This window comes from Cydia pomonella, chromosome 8 (genome assembly GCF_033807575.1).
Source record: "Cydia pomonella isolate Wapato2018A chromosome 8, ilCydPomo1, whole genome shotgun sequence".
Taxonomy (NCBI): Eukaryota; Metazoa; Arthropoda; class Insecta; order Lepidoptera; family Tortricidae; genus Cydia; species Cydia pomonella.
In genome coordinates this window covers 22,661,250-22,686,558 of record NC_084710.1, presented here as the reverse complement: position 1 = coordinate 22,686,558, position 25,309 = coordinate 22,661,250, and the positions used below count along the sequence as shown (strand labels likewise).

Below are 25,309 nucleotides of genomic sequence, written 5' to 3'. Positions count from 1 at the left end.
GGATCTCCGACGGCGCACACACCTCTTCTTAATAAACTGTCGCTGCAACAATCATATGTCAAGATGCTGTGGCCAATGATGAGGAACCAAACGAGCAGACGATTGTAAACAATTAACTTACTGTCAAGTAAGCAATTACGGTCGTCTATGGGCATCTGCAACATCAGGGGAGTTCCAAGTACGCTATTTTCTTGGAGGTTGTGACGGTCCGGTAATACCGCAGGCGACAGTTCATTCCACAGTTTAGCTGTGCGAGGCAGGAAGTGTCCGGACAGTTGAGGACTGCCAAGTATCCAAGTGGTGAAGATGGAAACGTTGTTGAATGAGCAGTTTTTATATTATCTATTTTATCAGAATTAGGTAGAGTGTGGAGTTCATTGTCCTTTTACTTCCGTAAAGTTATATATCAGAAATTAATACATTACAGCAAAAATTTTAACTTTAGAATAAATTAAAAAGTGGAAAAATTACTGCCTTGGGTGAGACTTGAATTCACGGACTCTGGATCTAGTAATTTTCATCGCAGACGTTTCCGTTTGTTAAAAATTAATTAAACAAAAACTGCCACATTTTGACACCACTTTGTTCTTAAAATTACCGAAAGTGAGATAACCTAAATAATAAATAGTAATAGAACTATTTCAGATATTATTGAAACGTTTATAAACAATATATACGTTAAGCTTATCCGTCCAAAAAAGGAGTCAAGCCATACCCCATTAACTGAAGACAATAAAATGCCAATTACGAAGCGACATCAGTTTAAACAAGTCTAAATCGTCCATCTATTTCAATTAACAAAGACAAGGCTGGTCCAGTGAGATCGTTTTCCAATAAATAGCCCCAATAAAGTTTGTACCATAAATGTTCTCCGAATAAGGAAGTAACTACGTGTAGTTAGCGTGGGTGTCTAATTGGCTACAACTTTTGTTTACAACAAAGTGCAGTTTCTCCATTCAGAGCAAAGACTAAAGCTCGGACCACACCAGAGAGTTGCATATGCGAGCGATAGAGAGGCAGATAAAGAAATTTCGATTATCGTTTTTCGCGGTAGGCCCTCTGGCACAACTGCATCAGGTCGCCTAGCAAGGCCATGCCATCTGATCCATAATATTAGGATTAAAACCAACTCAGGAGGCTTCGTTTTAACGCTACAGTGAAAAACATTAAGGATACAATCATTCACAGTCCACATACCTAGAGTCGGACCACGCTAAGTTTTCAAGTGCTACGTCAGAATCAGAATCAGAATTGTTTATTGCACTCATGTTAGTGTACAGTTCTTTAAAACTATTTAATACAGTTCCACATGAACCCTGTAAGGGTATAGCAATATTCTTAAAACTAACTTATGAAATAACATGCATCATGGGCATAAGCCAATTAGAAAGGGCTGGTGTATGATATATTTGTATGTCTTATTTGTGCCGGTAACGTTATTCGTGTATATTATCGTTAAAAAAATCATTTAATGTGTAGTTAGCTTTTTTTACTAGATAAGTTTTTAATGAATTTTTAAAGTTACTAAAATTATTTATTTCTTTAATTTAATTTGGGATTTTATTATATATTTTTATGGCCATGCCAAAAGGGCCTTTGTGGATCATCTGGTGGGCCGCTCGCGAGTATTGAGGAAAGAGATTTCCATTATTCTTTACGAATACACACACTTCCAGTATATACATGGAGATTAGGGTCAGGATTCTTAGTTTTACGAAGTATGGTTTGCAGCTTTCCAGTTGATGAATATTTACAAGGATTCTAATACAGTGTTTTTGTTTATAAAAAGATTGTTCACACTTGGACTATTTCCCCACACTATAATTCCGTATTGTAACCAAGAGTGAGCATAGGCGTAGTATGCATTTGTGGCTATTTTTATGTCAGTACACTTTTTTAGATGATATAGTGCATAAATGAAGCTACTTAATTTGCCACTTATTGCCACGTCAAGTATGGAGCTTATAGGGATATGTATGCTTTCTTATTTACAAGTTTGTGCAAAGTTGGCGTGGTCCGAATCTACCTATATATGGAATGGATTGCTAAAATCATAACTGTTACTTTTCGCTTGCAGTAGTCGGATATAGGTAAGAGTGAAACAACTTTTAGAACACCGATTTCGTGTCCCTAGACTCCCTAGCAAAGAAAAATCAATTTTTCAAAAACCATTTTGATTTTACTTTTTTTTACACGGGCATTATTAGATCCATAAATATTTAATTAACACATTAAAATAACAACTTGATCAGATAAAAGTTACATTTTGTAGGGTAACGCAGCAGAAAAAAGTTAGTTCCCATACAAAAATCAGTGTGTACAATTGTGTCGATTTTTCTTTACTAGGGAGCCTAGGGTTCCGAAATCAGTGTTCTAAAAGTTGATTCACCCATACTCTGACATTGGGGACCTTTTACATCTCCAGATTTAATGTATTTTTAGCCATAGAGACTAATACATCTCTATTGTATTGTAGTAATTATTTATTTTAAGATTATTATAATGTAATGTTTACCCAGGTATTGGCTGTTGTATTTATAAATGTTGTTATGTATTTTTCATGTCACTATATGATGTTACTATAAATGTTGTATTGACTTGTAAAAGAGCCCTTGAGGCCTACTAGCAGAATAAATTTTTGAATTTTGAATTTTGAAACGTCACATCATATGCCTTCATTCAAAGTCAGAACTACTTAAAAAGAACTCTGTAACCATCTTAAAACACCCACGACATTAAACTTAAACTTCCAATTACCGTCGCAATTGGCAGAAAACAAATGGAAGCCATTTTGCCATCGTAAGACAAAAGGACGTATGTTACTACAAAATACCATAAACATTAAGACTTTTCTGACTAAGAAGATGAGATTATGGTTAACAGCTGCCGTTCCACTCGAGGGACCGGAGACAATGCTGTCGGATGGAGGACCTAATGATGCGTTTCGGGATTTCATAAATCTTGCCTTCTTAGGAGTTTGATTTCAATATAGTTTTAACCCTGAGGATTTTATCTTATTAAATATTTAACTAACTTGCACCACATATAGTTCGTGTCATTCACGATGACGCCCATATTTGTCAAATCTAATTACGAGACAAAACACGCGTCTTCGTAAATGGCACGATCTATATTGTTTTCGCACTTAATTGCGGATAATGAGAGAAAGGCGGCCGTCAAATATGAAATATTGATACAGAAAGCTGTTTTGTAAAGAATCAATGATATGTTATATATTAAGTCTAAAATGAAAATGGTAAATGTAGTTTAATAATTCATAATTAATAATCAAACGAACTTACCTGTGAAGTTTGATTACAATTATGCGAGTATCCAAATCCAAGACAAACGCAGCGTAGCGAGTGAGAGGGACAGCGCGAACTTGTTTTTTAAATACTATAATCTCTAAAATGTGTGACTTGGACTGCACGATAACGTGTACTGCTGCTAGTAAATTATATTTGTTGTCTTGGATTTGGATACGAAGTATAATAGTTACTATTATGTTTGGGAGAGGACACTGACTTATGTAACACAGGTTTTTATACTAGCTCAGAAGTCAGGGACTTCCACACTAAAATGTACTTCCCTTAATGCCTTCTTCTTCCTCGCGTTGTCCCGGCATTTTGCCACGGCTCATAGGAGCCTGGGGTCCGCTTGACAACTAATCCCAAGATTTGGCGTAGGCACTAGTTTTTACGAAAGCGACTGCCATCTCACCTTCCAACCCAGAGGGTAAACTAGGCCTTGTTGGGATTAGTCCGGTTTCCTCACGATGTTTTCCTTCACCGAAAAGCGACTGGTAAATATCAAATGATATTTCGTACATAAGTTCGGAAAAACTCATTGGTACGAGCCGGAGTTTGAACACGCGACCTCCGGATTGCAAGTCGCACGCTCTTACCGCTAGGCCACCAGCGCTGATTTAATTTAATTTTTATTATTTTATTATGTTAATTAAGACAATGTTTTACATGCTATTACGGTATTCTATGAAAACGTGCTTACATGCTTTTTGTACAGGAATTTAAAAGCAAAACCTTTTAGTAATTTACTCCATATTCGACACGAGGTAATAAAGGAAGGGGTTGTCGAGGTTAAAGGCTTCTAAACGATTCAACACCACAATAATACAAAAGCCAATTCCAAAATCAGTCACTACCCACCATAAATCACTGATTGGTCTATCCAGGTGATTGTTACCGATCGCTACTCGCGGAATACCTTCCGATCAAAGTATTAAGGCTATTTCTTTATCATACATACACATTGGTACATTATGGATTTCAAGCTTAAAGCATCGTGGTAAAATCTAATAATAAAACTGGTTTACGATCATGTGGAAGTAGCCCTTATGTATATAATTCCGTAGTACACACGTGATATCGAATTTTAAACCACTATTTACGAGGCTGTCAACACCCAATGTCCTTGAAATTGATGTTACTTAAACAGTTTTTTAAGAAAGACTATTTGTTTTAGTCAAGTAAGAAAAATATATGTTCATATTAATTATATTTCAAAGACCGTGGTTGTACTCGATACACGATTGAACGAAATCACAATTAAACGGTTTTATGTCTTTATTGTTTTGACTTATGGGTCTGCAATTAAAATCACAATTTCAAAACATTTATATCTAAACCTTGGTTGAGTAAAATATTACACTAATAATCTACTTTTATTTTATTTAAATATTTTTCTTATTATTCCCTCGCCCAGGCCCAGTAACATGCGACAGTGCTATCTCATTTACTTCGATACAAATAGACAGTGTGCGCGCTTTAGGTATTGACAACCTCTTAAGATTTTTTTAGATACAGTTGCATTCGGAATGTCATAAAGGTACTCGTATGACTTTGCAAAAGTTGATCCACACGCACGGTGCTACTGAAAATGCATCGAATTTTAAGCCTTATCTCTTTACGTTACGATTAAGTTTGTAGTTACCTTAGTTTACGACTTTGTGAAACATATATAACTACATATTTTCATAGTAGGGTAGTTGATAAATGAAGGCTCATTTACGGAGCCGTGCCATGCCGTATCGCCCTCCGATTTTTCAGTTTCGTGCTCAATATCGGAAAGGCTTAGTTGGCTATTAACGATCTTATAAATCTGTATTTTTATTTCATAGTAAGCCTATAAATTAAACTCAATTTGTAGACAATGAATACAAGTTGAATAGACAGGATCTCTCGGAAGTGACGCTAAAATACAACTTGCTCCTTTTAATTATTTATTTAGAAACCAAACAGTCATATAAACATCAAAAATGCAATACAAAAGATGTACCAACAAAAAGACCTGGAGGTTCATCATTATATATGTAATTATTACTTATTATTACATTATATTATAATTTTTTTTATTCATAAAGTAAGTGTTACATTCACATTTACCACTATCTGCCAAACTGTTAAACAGTTTGTTGGCAGAATAATCATTTTTGTCATTCGATACCCGTACATTATGGTAGTTTAGCCAAAGCAGATTATTTAAATCTCTGTTTTATAAATTAATAATAGAAGATTTCTTACGACTATAAGATCAATGCTCGTTGGTCTTCCTAATTACATATTACAATATAAACAACACCAGCTACCAATTCATCTTACTGCCTAATCTACTTAATACATTATAAGACGTCTGTGCTCACTCGGGCGTATCGAAAACTATTAATGTTATAAACTACATACATATTACATACGTACAGGATTCAATCACGGCTTATTACCGTCATTACATTCGTCTTAGTTACGAAAGATATTAGAGTTAGAAACATTATCTATCTAGCTTGAAGAACATGTCCGAAATTACTACGAAACTTAGCTAATAGAACTTACAAGTTTGTGATTTAATCAAAGTTAGGCTAAGTTTGAAGGCTAGGTTCATCAGTTATTTGCTTAGCACACGACTTACTAATGTCTTGAGTAACTTTAGATTGGCTTGCTTGCAGTTACTGGATATTTCTGTACCTGTACCTTTACTAATGAATAGGTACCTACCAACATCAACATGCGCTGTACCGTCTGTACTTGGTCAACATGAAATAACTCCATAAAGGATGACTCGCTTACTATAGATAACGGCGTGTCGGACGCCTCGGCCTAGGCCCGGACCGTTAATTCCCTTGGCTAGTGAATACTTATAGGAAATTACTTAAAGCCAGTGTAAAACCTTGTACGATAAATTCTCATGTAAGGCACATCAAAGTGAAATTATATATTCGATTGAGTGTTCGTTTGTTTTTTCAGTACCTCAAAGTTGAGAGCATACGTAGGTAACTCATAAGACAAAGGCTCACCATTTTCATACTTCCAAAAAACGGCGTCAGAAGCTTTTTTCATCTAGCAATTAAGCTTAAGTATTCTCAACAAATTTTTGGTGTATTGAACTACCTATATAGTAAATTATTTATGAAAAGGGTGGAGAACATTCCGTCTTAATTTACATAATTACCGTGTCATTTGTCAAGTCTACCTGAACAAAAGAATTAGTAATAAATGAGGTCACGGGGTGAATTTGTGTTAATTTGTGGCATAGTTCAGCCATGTTCACCCTAGTTTCTAAGGGCGGAAACAATGAACGTTGAACTTATCAGGGTAATGACTAATGTGGTTAGACTTTGAACTTTGAACCATATGAAAATGCTGTGCGGTGCGACATTCCTGTTTTTAAAATGCGAAACAAGTTGTTATTTATTAAGTACTTTTTATTTCCTGACTGCCTGCAATTAAATACAGAAATTAAGTTAAAATATTTCAAAACCACATAGCTTTTCAACACGCTAGTGCTCAAAAGCTAATTACAACAATATTTCAAAGCCATTTCCTCGCTATTCACATCTAATCAAGTTTTAACACTCGACCAGTGACTGGCTTATTTAGCCTGAAAGCAAAGTAGTGAGTCACCCCGAGTGCATTAACTGTCTTTTGAATTTTTTACCTTTTGCTAGCTTGTAGTGGTACAATACGCTTTAAAATAGCAAGAAAAAGGATCGTTTAGTTGTATGAATGAAACTGAAATTAATCTTTCTACAGGCCCTTATACCCTTATTGGTATTCTTCTTGGACTATTATTAAAGCGTTTGTTCTGAATAACTTCCTTATTCATTTTTTATTATTTATTCCTTGTTCATGTATGTAAAATGTATAATTGTTGGTGCAATAATAGTACATTACGATACAAGTGCGAAAAATAGGAAATTCGAAACGAGTGGCGATAAATTAAAACACGACCGAAGGGAGTGTTTTAAATCGACAAGAGTTGCGAATTACCTATTCGCACATGTATCGTACAACGTTTTACAGTACATATGGCCCTTTAAATGTTCGACACAGTAACGTAATATGCTACTTCTCGCACTAGTGCTAAAAAGTAGCCCCATATGTACTGTAAATTAAGTTAAAATATTTCAAAACCACATAGCTTTTCAACACGCTAGTGCTCAAAAGCTAATTACAACAATATTTCAAAGCCATTTCCTCGCTATTCACAGCTAATCAAGTTTTAACACTCGACCAGTGACTGGCTTATTTAGCCTGAAAGCAAAGTAGTGCGTCACCCTGAGTGCATTAACTGTCTTTTGAATTTTTTACCTTTTGCTAGCTTGTGGTGGTAAAATACGCTTTAAAATGGCAAGAAAAAGGATCGTTTAGTTGTATGAATGAAACTGAAATTTATCTTTCTACAGACCCTTATACCCTTATTGGTATTCTTCTTGGACTATTATTAAAGCGTTTGTTCTGAATAACTTCCTTATTCATTTTTTATTATTTATTCCTTGTTCATGTATGTAAAATGTATAATTGTTGGTGCAATAAAGAATATTTACTTACTTACTTACTTACTTACTTACTTACTTACTTACTTACTTACTTCGTTAAACATTTTTAAGGCAGTAGGTAGATTATGATGGCACAAAACCTCTGCTAGAACAGAAAATTACGTCATATACTCATATTTATATTACGTCATATTTTACGTCATATAAACACGCAAAACACGCCTAAAACAAAGTTGTAAAGTTGTGTCTCTGTTAATTTAATTTTGGGTTAATGTAATTTTGGGTTATACAAAAATTATGTTTTATATTATTACTCGTTGGATACCGACAGTAAAATCAAATAATAATGATCTTAGTTTTTCTCGTATCAGCATCTTAGTAATAATAACCCCTTTTCTTCCAGAGGGAATGCATCTCAGTCCACATCGGCCAAGCCGGCGTACAGATCGGCAACGCCTGCTGGGAGCTGTACTGCCTCGAGCATGGCATCCAGCCCGACGGTCAGATGCCGTCTGACAAGACCCTGGGCGGCGGAGATGACTCCTTCAACACCTTCTTCAGTGAAACCGGCGCGGGCAAGCATGTTCCTAGGGCAGTGTTTGTTGATTTGGAGCCCACTGTTGTAGGTAAGTTTTTTATTCCACAACCATTCCACCACCCTGTCACCCAAGATCCCGCAATCACGCTGATGATAATAAGACTATGTGCAGCGGAGTTGATCACACCATTACGGTTGCTTATTAACCAATCTTTTAGCGAGGGCGTATTTCCGGACCTATTAAAGATCGCAAAAATAAAACCCTTATTGAAACCGGGAGGCGATAAAACAAATCCTCACCATTATAGATCCATTTCACTTTTGCCAGCAATTTCAAAGATTTTTTTTTTTTTTATTTATTGAGAAACAAACAGTCTTAAAATAAACATATGAGCAACTTAGCTAATAGCTATGGATTGATTTCGTTATAGACCTATAGTTTCCTAATTTTAAATTATTCGATGTACAATTGAAAAAATAATAATAGTGTAAACTTATAGCGTACATAACAAAAGCGTAAATTTATATATAAATATATATATATATATATATATATATATATATATATATATATATATATATATATATATATGTAGAGAACTGAGAAAATACTTAAATCACAGGTACCTATTGTCAGGTTGCTGCAACTTTTCACCGTTATTTTAGAAAAGAATATACTGCTCTTTTAAAGAGGCCTAATGAATTGCAAAACAAATCTGCGTCCATACATTTTTCATTGTACTGCCTACATGCGCGCCCAATATATGAATGCTGTGCGTATTTCGTTCTGCTGTTAGAAATGCTAAATAATGCCTTACTGCGACAACTACGTTCATTTCTACGGGGGACACGGAAACCAATTTTACGTAATAAGTCGGGGGCATCTACAATATTATTAATAATTTTGAATAAAAATACTAAATCTGTACAGGACCGTCTAAGTGAAAGTGGCTGGATATTATGATGTGTAGCCGAGGAAGCGTAATGTACATAGTTACGACCCACTCGAAATTCCAGTGCTTTAATGAACTTTTTCTGGAGTCTTTCAATTCGAGTCTTATGGACATTAAACAAAGGATTCCAAACCACAGAAGCAAATTCCAATCTGCTGCGAACGTAACTATTATAAAGAAGTTTATAAGTGAGAGGTCTTCAAAAAGGTTTTGCCACGCGAAGAACGAAACCCAGTTGTTTATATGCCTTGTTTAAAATATGATCTATATGAGGGTTAAACGTTAGTTTTGCATCCATTAACACCCCTAGGTCACGTATACTGTGCTGTCGTGTTAGAGTACTGCCACACAGCCGGTAACTGAATGCAATGGGATCCCTTTTCCGCGTGAAAGTAATAACTGAACATTTGTCACTATTTAAAAACAGATTATTTTCCACACAATAAGTTTCAAACCTAGTTAAATCATCCTGCAACAGAGCACAGTCGACGTCAGTTTTAATGACTCGAAATAATTTTTGAGAAAGCCATGATAAATAGAGTTTATAATTTCTTTGAAAAGTTCAACGTTCTTGACAAAAGCCAATTCGGTTTTAGGAAGCATCATTCCACTACACTTGCGGTTTACAATAAAATTACATCCAGCAAATCCTAAATAGTTTAGACCAAAAACATTACGGCGTAGGATTCCTGCTTGATATGACGAAAGCATATGACCGTGTGTCCCATAAAATCCTATTGACAAAATTATAACGGCATGGGTATACGCGGAAATGCCTATAGGTGGTTTAAATCTTATTTAGAAAACCGTAGTCAATACGTACAGACTAAATACCTTTGTGCAGGCTCTGGGGAAGTTAAAGACATCTCATCTAACATACGGAATATTACATGTTCTATACCTCAAGGAAGTGTTGCCGTGTGTATATTATTTCTGGCCTATGTAAACGACCTGCCTAAAATATTGGACACAACTTGTATAATGTTCGCGGATGACGTATCTTTATTATTTAGTTGCACAAACAGCGCAGAGTGCAATGAACGACTGCAGGAAATATCGCTCACTACCCGAAACTGGCTCGACGATCATAATTTGGAAATGAATCTCAAAAAAACTAAAATAATTCAATTTAAACCGGCGCAGAAAAAATCATTACAAATGACGTTACAAATTAATAATACAACTATCGAGGAAGTTACTGAATTAAATTTATTAGGAATAAAAATTGACTCCGGCTTAAACTGGAAGTCTCATATCCCAAAATGTCAAAGCAAAATTATCCAGATTTGTTTACGCCCTCAGAATCCTCAAAGTAAATACCAACTTTGAAACTGCGTATTACATAAACATATTATGCGTACGCAAATTCCTGGCTAAGATATGCAATAATACTCTGGGGGGGCTAGCACGGACGCATATCAGCTCTTTGTGATGCAAAAAAAATGTATACGGATCCTTACTAACACGCGGATACCAAGTAGCTGCCGTGAACTTTTTGCGCAACATAAGGTACTTACATTACCATGCATGTACATCATGGAAGCGGCAATGTTCGTTAGGAACAATGCAAATTTATTCCCATTGCAAAAAGTCACCTCGAACCGGCGAAACAAAAATCAACTTCTCCTGCCAATTTCAAGACTTGCTATGTATAGAAATGGTCCGTACTTTCGATGTGTCACCATAGTAAACAAACTACCCGAACAGTTAAAACAAGAACGCAACGATAAATTGTTTAAAAATAAACTAAAGAATCTACTAACCGAAAAGTCGTACTACACAATTGACGAGTTTTTAAATGATAATAAGTTGTTAGAATGGAACCCGTAAGGCAATATGTTACCTATCAATGATATGACCTCTTTCATCTTTTGTTATTTTATAATGTAAATAATTGTAGAAAATTGTGACACTATTAAATTGTTGATTGAGTTTCGGATTGGCATAAAGCATAACCATTAGTATTAACTTTGACATTGATGAATTAACCTAGGTAGATATGCGTTTGTATAATAGTATAAATAACGTTGATAAGCGAATATGCACGAATTTATAAGTACTATAGTATATAAGTAGGTAATTAGGTACCTCATAAGTACTAACATTATGCGCCCTATCCGGGTGTCATGTACTGACTACATCCAACTAACATCTTCTGTAATGCACATGACTCTTAATGTTGAATAAATGAAATGAAATGAAATGACATCTAGTTCATCCTTCCTTCTTTCTCGGTCTGCCCCTGACACAACTATCGAGATGCCAGCTACAATATGGATTGTAGAACAGGGACCCATTTCTCAAACAGTATTAGACTAATATTATTAGTCTACGAACTGTCAAGTCGTATGGGTTACCGTGGCAACACACTAATAATCTTATACCTTTAAACGAGCAATTCTTGTATATATATATTTCTGTGATCTCGGAAACGGCTCTAACGATTTCGCTGAAATTTGGTATATGGGGGTTTTTGGGGGTATACAATCGATCTAGATTAGTCTTATGTTTGGGAAAACGCGTGTTTTCGAGTTTTTATGCTTTTTTCTTTCGACGCAGAATATGGTCGCTAATTTCGTGCTGCCGGCCACTGTCCGCCTGGTCACGCCTGATCCAGCGGGTTAAGACGCGGACGGCTAGAAACGAGTGTTACGGGTTCGAATCTCGCCCGGTGACTAACTTTTGTTTTTTTTTATATGTTCAAGTTTATATATATTTTGTAATTTTTATTGTTTTAGACAAGTTTAATTTAGTAAAAAAAATGTATTTAAGATTATCACCTACACACCACCATATTACAATAAATATAGTTAGAACCGAGCAAAGCTCGGTCGCCCAGGTACTATTAGACTAATAAAGTTCGAGAAATGGGCCCCAGGAATTAGCAGAGCTACTTCGGGAAATATATAATTTGGTGTATCAGTTAATTGTTCGGATGTGTTTGGCTCGCTGATTAGACAAGAAGTAATTAATACACCGTCTAAGAAAGAGCGAGAGAAAACGTTTCCTCTGTTAAACATCGGTTTTGTTAGACAGTGACATTTCTGTAGCTACGTACTTATTACCTATTAGCTTCAGCGCGCGTCTTCATCGGCGTAATAATGATGATGATCGATTAATACTACCCTTTTTCATAAGACTTCCCGGGCCTTAAGCTATCTCAATACCAAATTTCATGTACCTAAATCGGTTCAGCGGTTTAACCCCTTACTGTGTCATAAAATATATATATTTAAATTTGAACTTTAATAGCTATCAATAGAGTTGAATACTATAACGGCCACGTATGACTATATATGTATACGGTAAAGGGGTTAAACGTGAAGAGATAAACAGACAAAGTTGCAATCGCATTATTAGGGATTCCATGGCTTTAGGTATTTTACTGTCAACGCATAAACTTCAGTTCAGTCTTTGTTACTTCCCGTTCCTGTCATTAAACTATAATTGGAATCTCGACTCTAAACCCAGGCTAGAACTAGGTATTACATAACTGAAATAGGTGTCGGTGGGCGCGGACGTTGAACCCAGTGAACCTGTCATTATGGATTGTTAAACCGTTAGGCAAAGTTGGGTGATGTTTCACAATGTTCTACCCTGTTTTATGTCCACACTCGTCATCATAAAATAAATAGGTACATACATATATTTGAATAGATATATTTAAATTACGAGTAAGGGACTTTGCCCATTATTATTTGCCCATTTGCTACCTAATATTGTTATCGCAAACGCGGTATAAAAATGGAATGGAATAATTGAGTCAGTCGAGCCCCCTTATTTAAGAAAAGAAGAAAAATGTACACACGACCTTCACAAATTGACACCACCAGTTTCCCATAGGAAAATAAATCATTGGTAGAAAAAGTGAAACTTTCTATAGAAATCTGATCGCCACGCATGGCCAAATGTAACACATGAACGCAGTTGCCTTTGGCTATAAACATGTCTCTCGTATTCAAAGACGTTTTTTTCTAGAAACAAGGTGTTCATTTAACGTCTTGATAATTTTCTTACGGTTCTGATGGTAATTAAGAAAAAGCGGCCAAGTGCGAGTCGGACTCGCCCATGAAGGGTTCCGTACCATTTATGACGTATTAAAAAAAACTACTTACTAGATCTCGTTCAAACCAATTTTCGGTGGAAGTTTGCATGGTAATGTATATCATATATTTTATTAAGATTTTCATTCTGTTATTTTAGAAGTTACAGGGGGGGGGGGACACATTTTACCACTTTGGAAGTGTCTCTCGCGCAAACTATTCAGTTTAGAAAAAAATTATATTAGAAACCTCAATATCATTTTTGAAGACCTATCCATAGATACCCCACACGTATGGGTTTGATGAAAAAATATTTTTTGAGTTTCAGTTCTAAGTATGGGGAACCAAATTTTATTGTTTTTTTTTTCTATTTTTGTGTGAAAACCTTAATGCGGTTCAAGTTTGAACAGTATAGCTCTTATAGTTTCGGAAAAAAGTGGCTGTGACATAATCGGACAGACAGACGGACATGACGAATCTATAAGGGTTCCATTTTTTGCCATTTGGTTACGGAACCCTAAAAAGTAACATTCTTGTTTACATCGTAAACATAGAAACATTATTGATAGTTTTATCATTATTTTATGTATGAATTGTGGTGAGAGTAATATTTTTTGAGTTGGTAAGAAATGTTCGTAACAAAGTAAGACGTACCTTGGGGCCTAGCCAAAAGACAATCGTACATCGATAGACGCCAAACGAAAAGAATTGTATCAAGATCACAAATGCTTCAAAAATTCACGTGAATAAATATTCAAATATGGAAATCCATAGGCACATTTTTTTTGTTTCATCATCATCTAGGCCCCGATATAATAGTCTAGTAACTAGACCCTAGTTGTATAAAAAAAATACCTACATACGCAGAAAATTAAAAGTTGTCTATTGAGTTCCCCAAAATTAAAGAGAAAGGAACCTTATTCGTGGCTGTGATTTATTGATTACACTTCTTTACGATGTTCCCTTTATTTTAACGCTTTCCCAGGCCGCACCAATCTACAAGGTTTTCCCAAAAAATCCAGCTTTGATGAATCATTTGAAGACAAGTCACATTTCCCGAAATTGCAATTTAATTTGAACCTTAAATCCGAATACTATAAGTTGAAATTCTATTGGCGCGTATGAGGTCGATAAATCGTACTATACCCAGAAGACTCAAAGTTTTTCGTTATGTAAAGAAAATATTCGTTCATCTAAAGATGCGATTAAAATTGATACATTAAGAGGCCTTATTCCTACAGACGAGCGTATTTTCTAAAATGCTTCCTTTTTCATTCAAGATTACGACGTAACTATTAATATTTATTCAAAAACTGGTAACACTTTATCTTCAATGTATATTGCCCATGCAACCCAGTAACACACGATCCCTATTAATATTATACTTAAATATTATTGTAAATAAATAAATAAATATTATAGGACATTATTACACAAATTGACTAAGTCCCACAGTAAGCTCAATAAGGCTTGTGTTGAGGGTACTTAGACAACGATATATATATAATATATAAATATTTATAAATACTTAAATACATAGAAAACACCCATGACTCAGGAACAAATATCCATGCTCATCACACGAATAAATGCCCTTACCAGGATTTGAACCCGGGACCATCAGCTTCGTAGGCAGGGTCACTACCCACTAGGCCAAACCGGTCGTCAAAATACTTAAATGTGAAAACAACTGTCTATATATATAATCACTTCACGCTTCAGATGCACTTTGGTATGGAGTTTTGAGGCCCTAGGAAGGGCATAGCATAGTTTTTAACAAACATCATCATAATCACACGCACAAAAAGTCGCGGGCAAGAGCTGTGTAGATGAGTCATCACTACTTAAACTCACAATAGACTTCTTTATAATCTCAAGTGTTTCGATACCATCTGCATACCACTTATCAGTTTAATGCAAAAACAACAAGCACGATGTTGTACATACATATATTCAACACAGTTTTAAACTTTATTTGTACTTCTTATTGCAAGGAGATAAGGTTCACAATTGGTGAAAATGTTGCTAGAGTAGGTAATTTTATAACATTGATGTAATGAAAGATGAATGTTTTGTACCGTTATAATTTACAATGATTCAGCTACTGATGATTCGCAGCTCGGTTACCTAAAGTTATTTTATAAATAGGTTCATACCTATAAGTACCTAAACCAGAATAGAATAGAATAGAATTTATTTATTTGCCAGGTAACGTATTATGGTACAGGATGATAACAGTACCCCTAGTGTAAATAAATTCGATTTCGAAACGTGACGTACGCGTTTGCGTTTAGTCTCATTTTGTATGTGATTTAGAAAGAGCGCGCCAAGCGGGACGTTTTGGAAACTCAAAATCCTATACAAAATGAGACTTAACGCAAACGCGTTCGTCACGTTATGATGTCGATAAAACTTACACTAGGGGTACTGAAAAGGTTTTACATGTAAGTATCAGTATACAGTCGAAGACACGACATGCATTAAAATAAAATTAATCAATATGTATGTATGTATGTATAAACTCTTTATTGTACAAAAGACAAAATATAAATATGGCACAGGATAAGCAGTACAAAGGCGAACTTATCCCTTTAAGGGATTTCTACCAGTTAACCTTTGAGTAGATGAGAATTGATGAAGAATGGTAGACAAATATAGCACTGAGTACAATAGACTAGAGGAAAATTAATAAAATTATAAAAGAAGGCGAAAAAAAAATACAATTAAATGAAAAAAAAATAGAAGTAATAGTATAACAAATATATAGAATACCTATATTATATACAATAGTTATATATTTATAGTCACAAATAAGTTAAATCTGGTCAGATAGCCACAGCTTCTTTAACTGCCCCTTAAGCGATGCTACGGACCGCGATTGCCTTAAGGATTGCAATATAGAAATATTAAGAAAATAAAACAGTGGCTATTTCATAGTTCAAAAAAAAAAGGGTTAATCAATAATTGTTCGGCGATCAACTTACTGCTCGGAAGTCGGAACAGTTATTGAACCGGTCAGACCTTGTCGTTTTGCATTTGTAATTTGTGCTTGTCAAAACAATTACAGTATTTTGCAGATCGAAAGGGATATGTATGTATAATTATCAGTATCTAATGCATTTATACTTACTTATGTGGGAATTTTTACTCGGTAATCTCATTAAATCAATCATTATTGATTGTCCTCTTCAATATGAAATCGCGCACTGCTGAGGTCCTACCCAAACGACTTGAAAATTCGTACTTAAGTGTGACAGGGAGTGTGACGTCGAACGTGGTTCCCGGTAGGCCCGCTGAACATAGGCCTATGTTCGAGTACTTCGAGTAGGTAGGTACACCACCTGAATCAGTTCTAAAACCACACGTAATATGAATAAAAATACGTTTTCGGTATCAAAATCTAAATAGAAATTTAATAAAAAACCTGGATTTCAACACAAAGATGACAGTAGTGGACTGAAACGCTAGTTACCACAAATAAATTAAAACAATTATGCACACACTAGCCAAATAACGCGTGCCTACCCAACGGTACCCAACATCATTACATTCCTAACATCTCAAACGCATGGTGAACGAACTACAAATACTCGTAGCAATTAAGTTATAAGCTGCAGCAGTAATGCCGGCCACTTATGACTGAGTGCTCTCTCCAATAAAGATGCTAATCTGGGCTGTTGCTCTTCAAAATCAGTTTCAGCTTGTTTAAATTGAAGATGTTTGTAAAGGTTTATTGTTGCTATATAGTTTTCGAGAGCTAGGAGGTTAGGAGCTAGTGTGTAGTTAGTTAGTTAGTGCTTCTGGGCATTTTCCGCAAATCGACAACCGTTGTGCCTATTTTGCGTGAAACGAGGTAGCGCTACTCTAACCACCCCAGCTCCTCCACGAAGCCTAGCAAAGTTTTCAGGTTGCTAATTGCCTCTCCTAGTGTGCACGGATTCCCTAGGTATTTGTTCCTGTATACTTCTACCTGTTTGCAGTCTAGGAGAATATGTTTTGTTGTTTCTTCTTCTTCCATGCACGCTCTGCACATGGGGCTGTCTGTTTTACCCATATTGTGTAGGTGTGTAAATTAATACTAAATATTATTCTGGGACAATCTTACACAAAACGACTTAGCCGCACAGTAAACTCAATAAGGCTTGTGTTTTGCATAACTCAAGAACAAACATCTGTGATGAACACATAAATGCCTTTTTCAGAATTTGAGCCCGGGACCTCCTGGGCTAAGAGACCGCTAAGAAGAATATGAATCCTTCAAATTCGCGGGATTCGGAGAAATTTTGAAATATTCGTGATGATATTATCTATTTACCTACATATAAAAGCGCTGTCGATCGCCGATTACTAATTATAATTCCGGCAGTGTAACAAGATGACAACTTACCCATACTCGCGGGTTAGGAACTTACTTCACTAGCTCAGTGATTTTGGCCTCTGAGACAAAAAAAGGCCACTCTGTCCTATCCTGCGCCACTTCGCGCCAGTTGGGTATTCCGAGGGCGGACAGGTCTTTTAAGGCTTCGTCACTCCAGGACACCCAGACGGACGTTTTCCACACGGGTGCCCCACATACGCTCTAGACTCCTGGACTCCTGGTCTGGTCCTGGTCTTGTTAGGTATACTAGAGCACAATATACTGCTGCAGTCTATATTGATCTGCAAAATGGAAACACTGTTGAGTTTAGGGTAAACATTTTTTCAATACTTTCTAAGAGAGCTTATAACCCTGTCGAAAAATCCAGAAAGCACATCAGTGTGATAACCGTGTAAGTCTTTTAACCTTAATATTACCCAAACTAGAGAATCTTCTTCTTCCTATGGTTTGTTCCGGCTTATTGCCACGGCCCATGGGAGCCTGGGGTTCGGTACCCAAACTAGACAAAATTGAGTATAACTGGATACACTAACTAATATCTGAAAATCTTTAACTTAAATTTGCGTCCTTTTAACTTAAGTTTCAGATCTCTTTTATAACTTTGATAAGCCAATATACAAATATCTGCAAAATATTATCCCTTCGTCGCTAATATTATTTTATTCTTCTTCCCTAGACGAAGTCCGCACCGGTACATACCGTCAGCTGTTTCATCCAGAACAGCTTATCACTGGCAAGGAAGATGCCGCCAACAACTATGCGAGAGGACACTACACCATCGGCAAAGAAATAGTCGATGTTGTCCTCGACAGGATCAGGAAGCTCGCTGACCAATGCACGGGACTTCAGGTGAGTCAGAACAACTTTTAATAGGACACTATTTAAGAGCAACATAGATACGCCAGAAGACTAGTGTCTTTCATCGAAAACAGCTTATCACTGGCAAGGAATATGCTGCCATCAACTACGCCAGAGGGCATTACACCATCGTCAAAGAAATAATCTGTCAACGCTCTTCATTCAGGTTAGGACAACGACTTTGTTTTTTTCATACCTAGTATTCATTTTCAACACAATCCCATTTTTGCATGGGCAAGATACCCTTTTTCTGACATTGTCATGCAGATGTTTCTATTGCTATGAATTAGTTACTAACTGCAATGGACAAAACTTATCTTTAAGCAACAAATTCGTGGATGTTGATGGAACAAATAAATATTATAGGACATTCTTACACAGATTGTCTAATTCCCACAGTAAGCTCAAGAATTCTTGTGTTGTGGGCACTCAGACAACAACAACAACAAGAAGAACCAATGGAAAAACTTAGATAAACTTAAACTTAATTGCAAACCAAATTGAGAGTGAATTAAAAAAAAAACTGGATGCATACTTATTTACTTAGGTATGTTCAACTTAAACTCTACTGGGTACTGTATGAAGTGTATCATTTCAGGGTTTCCTGGTGTTCCACTCGTTCGGCGGAGGCACCGGATCGGGCTTCACCTCGCTGCTGATGGAGCGCCTGTCTGTCGACTATGGCAAGAAGTCGAAGCTGGAGTTCTCCATCTACCCCGCACCTCAGGTAACAATACAACTGAGCATTGCATCCCTCTCCAGACAAGAAATATCTGGTATGCAAATTGTTCAGCCCCCAAAGACGTCACTGACGCGCGCGATTAATTCCCTTCGCACATACACAAGAATCACGATATGGCGCCACGCACGATAAGCGTGGCGTTCAAAGGATTAAAGAATAGTTTTATTCTCACTTACCCAATCTCATCGGTTTGTGTATTTTTATTAAGGGCTGACCAAGCTAAGTTGACTAGCAAGTAGACCTACTTAAGAATCTTCAACATACAAGTCACAGCTGCAATTAAATCCGTATCGGCCGTGAAATACAGTTCAACGCCTTCTCGAAGTGCTCTTAAAGGAAAACCATATTAGCTACCGTCTGAAAAGTATTTAGAGGACGTTGGCTTTCTATCTTGGCTTAAGGTAACTTATTTAAAAAATCAATGTTTAATGCTTTGTCCTCCAGGTCTCAACAGCAGTGGTCGAGCCGTACAACTCTATCCTGACCACGCACACCACTCTCGAGCACTCAGACTGCGCATTCATGGTCGACAACGAAGCCATCTACGACATCTGCCGTCGCAACCTGGACATCGAGCGCCCTACCTACACCAACCTTAACAGATTGATTGGACAGGTTAGACATTAGAGTTCAAGCTAATTTGGTAGTCAATACTAAAGGTATGAATGTCCAATGTACTTATATATAATAAAGTAAACCCTAAATGGCTCAACAATTAAAGTCCGTGACTGACTTAACACGTTATAAGTGGATAACAGCAACTTTGGTAACTATGTAGAATCGATTTGCAAGGCTGCTGAGTTACCAACTACTTTCCTGCCTGATTAAGAAATAGCAAAGAGAATTGATGAGTTTGACATCCAAAACAGATGGCGCTGTACTGCGCAAAACGCTTTAAATAGCGTTATTTTGACATTCCCATTACATCGTGCAAACCTGCGAGACAACATATTACAACGTACCGCCAATGCCCTGCGCTCCCTCTCTATATCTACGTCGTCCTGGAGATTATTGGTCACCCAGTGTCCGAGATACTTAAAGCGCTTATTTTGGGCTTTGCCTGAAAATTACAGGAAATCTATGCTAGTTTACCTAACTCCCTTCATACGCACGTCCTCTTGGTGTATCCCGCGGGCTCCTCGAAATTATCTCGATGTGTAGAGTATTTCATGCTGTTACAGATAACGAAACGGTTTCTTGTTTCCAGATCGTATCCTCCATCACAGCCTCGCTCCGCTTCGACGGCGCGCTCAACGTGGACCTGACGGAGTTCCAGACCAACTTGGTGCCCTACCCGCGCATCCACTTCCCTCTCGCCACATACGCTCCCGTTATCTCGGCGGAGAAGGCGTATCACGAGCAGCTGACGGTCGCTGAGATCACTAACGCTTGCTTCGAGCCTGCCAACCAGGTGAACACTTGACCAGAATTATTTATGAATTATTTACATTTAATAGCTGACAATGTCCTTACTTACTTCGCTGGCTCAGCGACCCGAAGTGGATCTTGGCCTCCGACACTAGATTTCGCCATTCATTCCTATCCTGTGCGATTCGACGCCATTAAGCCGCTTGAATGTCGCACAGGGCTTTCTGGACGTCGTCGATCCATCGGTATCGGTATCGGCATAAAGTGGAAATGTAAAGGGCTGCATAAAAGACATTCGAATAAAAGTAATCAAGAAGGTATAATCCTTGTATTCCAGATGGTAAAATGCGACCCGCGCCACGGCAAGTACATGGCGTGCTGCATGCTGTACAGGGGAGACGTGGTGCCCAAGGACGTGAATGCGGCCATCGCCACCATCAAGACCAAGAGGACCATCCAGTTCGTGGACTGGTGCCCTACAGGTTTCAAGGTAACTTAATATCACTTCGATAAAGTCTCGTCTTCCAGAGTAGTAGCCAACATCCGTATAAGTAGAGGATATGACAGAAGAAGAGTGTCATAAAAATACGAAAAGGCAAATGAGGTGATCTTCTTCTTCTTCTTCTTAGTCGTATACTCTTGTCAGAGTAGTTGTGGTCATTGCGGTCGTTGTACGGCTTTTTTCGCTGTTTCCCGCCATGCTTCTCTATTTATTGCCTGCCGCGCGCACAGATTCAGAGGTGACCCGGTGAGAGCTTTCACTTGGTCGGTCCATCGCATTGAGGGCCGCAATCTGGGTCTTGTGCCATCCACTCTGCCCTGAACAACCAGCCTCTCCATCGCGTCGTCTTCCCTGCGCGTAACGTGACCGTAGTATCTAAGGATGCGAGAGTGAAATGACGTGATGCCAAACCTTTATAGACTTCATAATTCATCGTGTTCGTTCATGATATTTTTTACCTTCCTTTTACCTCTTAATGGCGACGAACCTAGCTACCCTTGGGCCTTGTTGACCTTGTGTTACGATGACACCTATAATCTAACCTATATTCTTAGGTACAGTCTCCATCAGATATATCGGAGCGGCCAAAGTGCTCATATCTGAACTGAACACGCCTCTATTGTCAAGGCATTAAGAGTGCGTATACAAAAAAAATTGTGTACCTCAGCCCCTCCGCGCTCCGATATATCTGATGGTGATTGTACCTATTAATTTGTGGAGAAACAGAAGTTGGGTGATGCTCGATAAAAACAACGTGGGTTGAATAAATTGGTTTAAATCTTATACCTTTAAACGAGCAATTCTTGTATATATATATATAAATATATTTCTCGAAAACGGCTCTAACGATTTCGCTGAAATTTGGTTTTTGGGGGTATAAAATCGATCTAGATTAGTCTTATGTTTGGGAAAACGCGTGTTTTCGAGTTTTCATGCTCATGCGTTTTTCTTTCGACGCAGAATATGGTCGCTAATTTCATGTTGCCGGCCACTGTCCGTTTGGCCCAGCGGGTTAAGACGCGGACTGCTAGAAACGAGTGTTACGGGTTCGAATCTCGCCCGGTGACTAACTTTTGTTTTTTTTTTATATATGTTCAAGTTTATATATATATATATATTTTTTTTTTTTTAATTTTTATTGTTTTAGACAAGTTTAATTTAGTAAAAAAATGTAGTTAAGATTATCACCTATACACCACCATATTACAATAAATAGTTATAACCGAGCAACGCTCGGTCGCCCAGGTACTTTATACTTTATTTCTGTGATCTTATAGTGATTATTTCGAACGATGACGAGATCTTATTTACTTGTGTGTGTTCAGGTGGGCATCAACTACCAGCCGCCGACGGTGGTCCCCGGTGGTGACTTGGCTAAAGTGCAACGCGCAGTGTGCATGTTGTCCAACACTACCGCCATCGCCGAAGCTTGGGCCAGGTATGTTTGCTAATTTAATATGCAGTTTCGATTCCTTAGGCTGGCTTGCTTTACATAGAAATGGTTAGCAAATGCTGAATTACTGACGGAGCTATTAGATTTCTATACCTAGGCAGTTATGATTATCAGGGCGAACCTTTCTCTGCACTTACCGGCAGTGTTATGGAATACTTATTTTACTTTCTTGGCTGGCGCGATGACCTGAAATGAGCCTTGGCCACCAACACAAGTGCACACTATTTGCTCGGTCCTGCGTGGATTCACACCAGCTTTCGCCTACGTTAAGCTTGTGACGGATCCCAGATTTTTCCTTAACACCTTTCGTTCTGTGCTGTTCTCCTTAAGTACAACACTCAAGGTATTATCAAAGAGAATTGTAAATAGAGGTGTATTATCAAAGAAAACTTTGTAGCCACGTAAATTGATTGCCTTTTTCAACACATGATTAAAACTTTAAGAACCCCATTTGACTTTGATATTTAACAATTTTGACACATATCATTAAAGAATAAGGATCAAAGTCAAATGGCGTTCTAATCTAAAAGTTTTAATTCTGTGTTAAAAGATGGCAGTAAACTTGCTGTGGTTACAAAGTTTTCTTTGACAATGCACCTCTATTTCCAATGTTTCCTTTGGTATTATAGACCACCTCAACGCAATTATCTATCCCCAACATGATTTACGTGTCTTTGCTCGGCAGTACTTCTCGTCTCATAATAGTTCGAAATGATCTCTCTGATGGTCTGGATGGAATGGATGGAAATGGTCTCATACTTCATACTAACCCAATGCTGATTAGGGTGGCATAAATCCCGAGAAACTCGCGCCTATCACACGCGGCAAGTAATCTTGAATCTTGACGGAATGCACGAAGGTTGATAATGGCTGTAGCCGCGTGCGTCAATTAACTTCTTTACCTTTAACATGTCAATTCTTTCTTCCGCAGACTTGACCACAAGTTCGACCTAATGTACGCGAAGCGCGCCTTCGTGCACTGGTACGTGGGCGAGGGCATGGAGGAGGGCGAGTTCTCCGAGGCGCGCGAGGACCTGGCCGCGCTCGAGAAGGACTACGAGGAGGTCGGCGTCGACTCCACCGAGGGCGAGCTCGATGAGGAGAATGAGTATTAGGAGGTTACGAGGTACATAAACATAAGCGTTGAAATTAATCTAAAAGTTGGCAGGAATCTACAATACCCATGATTTTAAAGTGTTATTTTAGTTATTTGTGTACCCAATGGTGGTAAAAATATAAAGAGCGACCTCTAGCGCGATTGTGATGAAATATCCTATATAGCCAAGCCACCCAGAAGCTTATAAAAACATACATTGCATTGTGTTTTGAATCTTTATTTTGACCAGTCAAAATTATTTTTTTCTTGCTTGGCGAATATTGATTCGTGGGCGGCTAGATGTTAGAAAGTCGACAAAAAACTGTAAAATATCTCATTTTGAATATCCTTTAAAATGAGGGTATATATAATTACCAACCGTACAGTGTGACATGAAACAGTTGAAATAAAATAAAATTGAACTAAACAATTTCCATACAAAATTGTTGCCATGTTCAAGCATTTTACATCAAAAATTTGACAGTTACGAGGAAAGTGGCGTCCTCATTTATTTTCTACTATTTTATGATGTGTTGTAGTCAACGCTTATGACTCATAAGTCTTATAACTCCTACTTTAATAATAAATAACAAAGGGAATACCTAATTTTATTATAATTAAGTACCATTGTCAAATCACTTTGTATTCATCTTTCCTAATTGAGATTTTTTTATACAAATTGAAAATATTCCTTTATTTTAGCGTCCATTTAAATTATATTTAAGATAGTATTAAGACTCGAGCTTGACTGAAACGCAAACAGTGCAAACTTTCGGAAATTATTTTGAAACGAAAGTTTGTCTGTTTTTTTTTTACTGCATTTATTAATTGTAACAAACGTGATAATATAATAACGTGGATTTAATATAGTTTAACGCTAGAGCTAACTTATTCGAGTTCTTGATTATGTGGTGAGAATTTTTGTACTTAGATTTACGGATGTTTTTAACGCACAATAAACATTTTACACATTTATACTTGTTTTATTAAATTTTCTGTATGTCATTCAAAACGTTATTCTATGTATGGGGTCATCCATTAATTACATCACACGTTTAGGGGGAGGGAGGGGGCAAAGAAAATGTGACATGTTGTGACACGGGGGCGGGGGGAGTCACAAACTTTGTGACGTCACTTTAATTTAAGCATATTTATTTAAAGATTTTTATTCGCTGCACAGTAAAATAAGAAGTTATTGGAACGATATTGTTTTAATTCGTTTAAATTTTTTTCAGTTTTCGGTTATAAAATTACAAATATTTCTTTAATCAAAAATATTTTGATAAAATATTAATCCCATCAAAAACAATACTTGTCAAAAAAACCAAGTCTCGCAACTCAGTTGTTCTGCGGTAAAAAGTTGTGAGATCCATGTAATAAGTACCAAGTCGGTTATTAATTTATTCAGTCTCTACTTAAGCGACTTTCTGTCTTAATACGTCCAGTCTCTAAGACCACGATCGTGGTCCATAACAATTGAAAATCAATTGTGTCTGGAATCTCCGTACTCGAAGCATTAAGTTGTTACGTAATAATTAACAGCATCTTATAGTGACGCATATCAATATTAAAATTCTTTAATGTTTTAT

At 37.0% G+C, this 25,309-nt stretch overlaps 1 protein-coding gene across 1 annotated transcript in view; it reads left to right on the top strand.

Moving 5' to 3' along the window:
• LOC133520855 (tubulin alpha-1A chain) overlaps window positions 1-24,693 on the top strand; it is a 42,639-nt gene extending 17,946 nt beyond the window's left edge. The window contains exons 2-9 of the mRNA XM_061855543.1: window positions 8,193-8,415; window positions 18,378-18,550; window positions 19,158-19,286; window positions 19,746-19,916; window positions 20,509-20,712; window positions 21,007-21,159; window positions 22,497-22,609; window positions 23,556-24,693. Of these exons, the coding sequence (XP_061711527.1) occupies window positions 8,193-8,415; window positions 18,378-18,550; window positions 19,158-19,286; window positions 19,746-19,916; window positions 20,509-20,712; window positions 21,007-21,159; window positions 22,497-22,609; window positions 23,556-23,739 (1,350 nt within the window). The 3' untranslated portion in view covers window positions 23,740-24,693. The remainder of the gene's footprint in view (window positions 1-8,192; window positions 8,416-18,377; window positions 18,551-19,157; window positions 19,287-19,745; window positions 19,917-20,508; window positions 20,713-21,006; window positions 21,160-22,496; window positions 22,610-23,555) is intronic.
• Window positions 24,694-25,309: the final 616 nt, after the last annotated feature.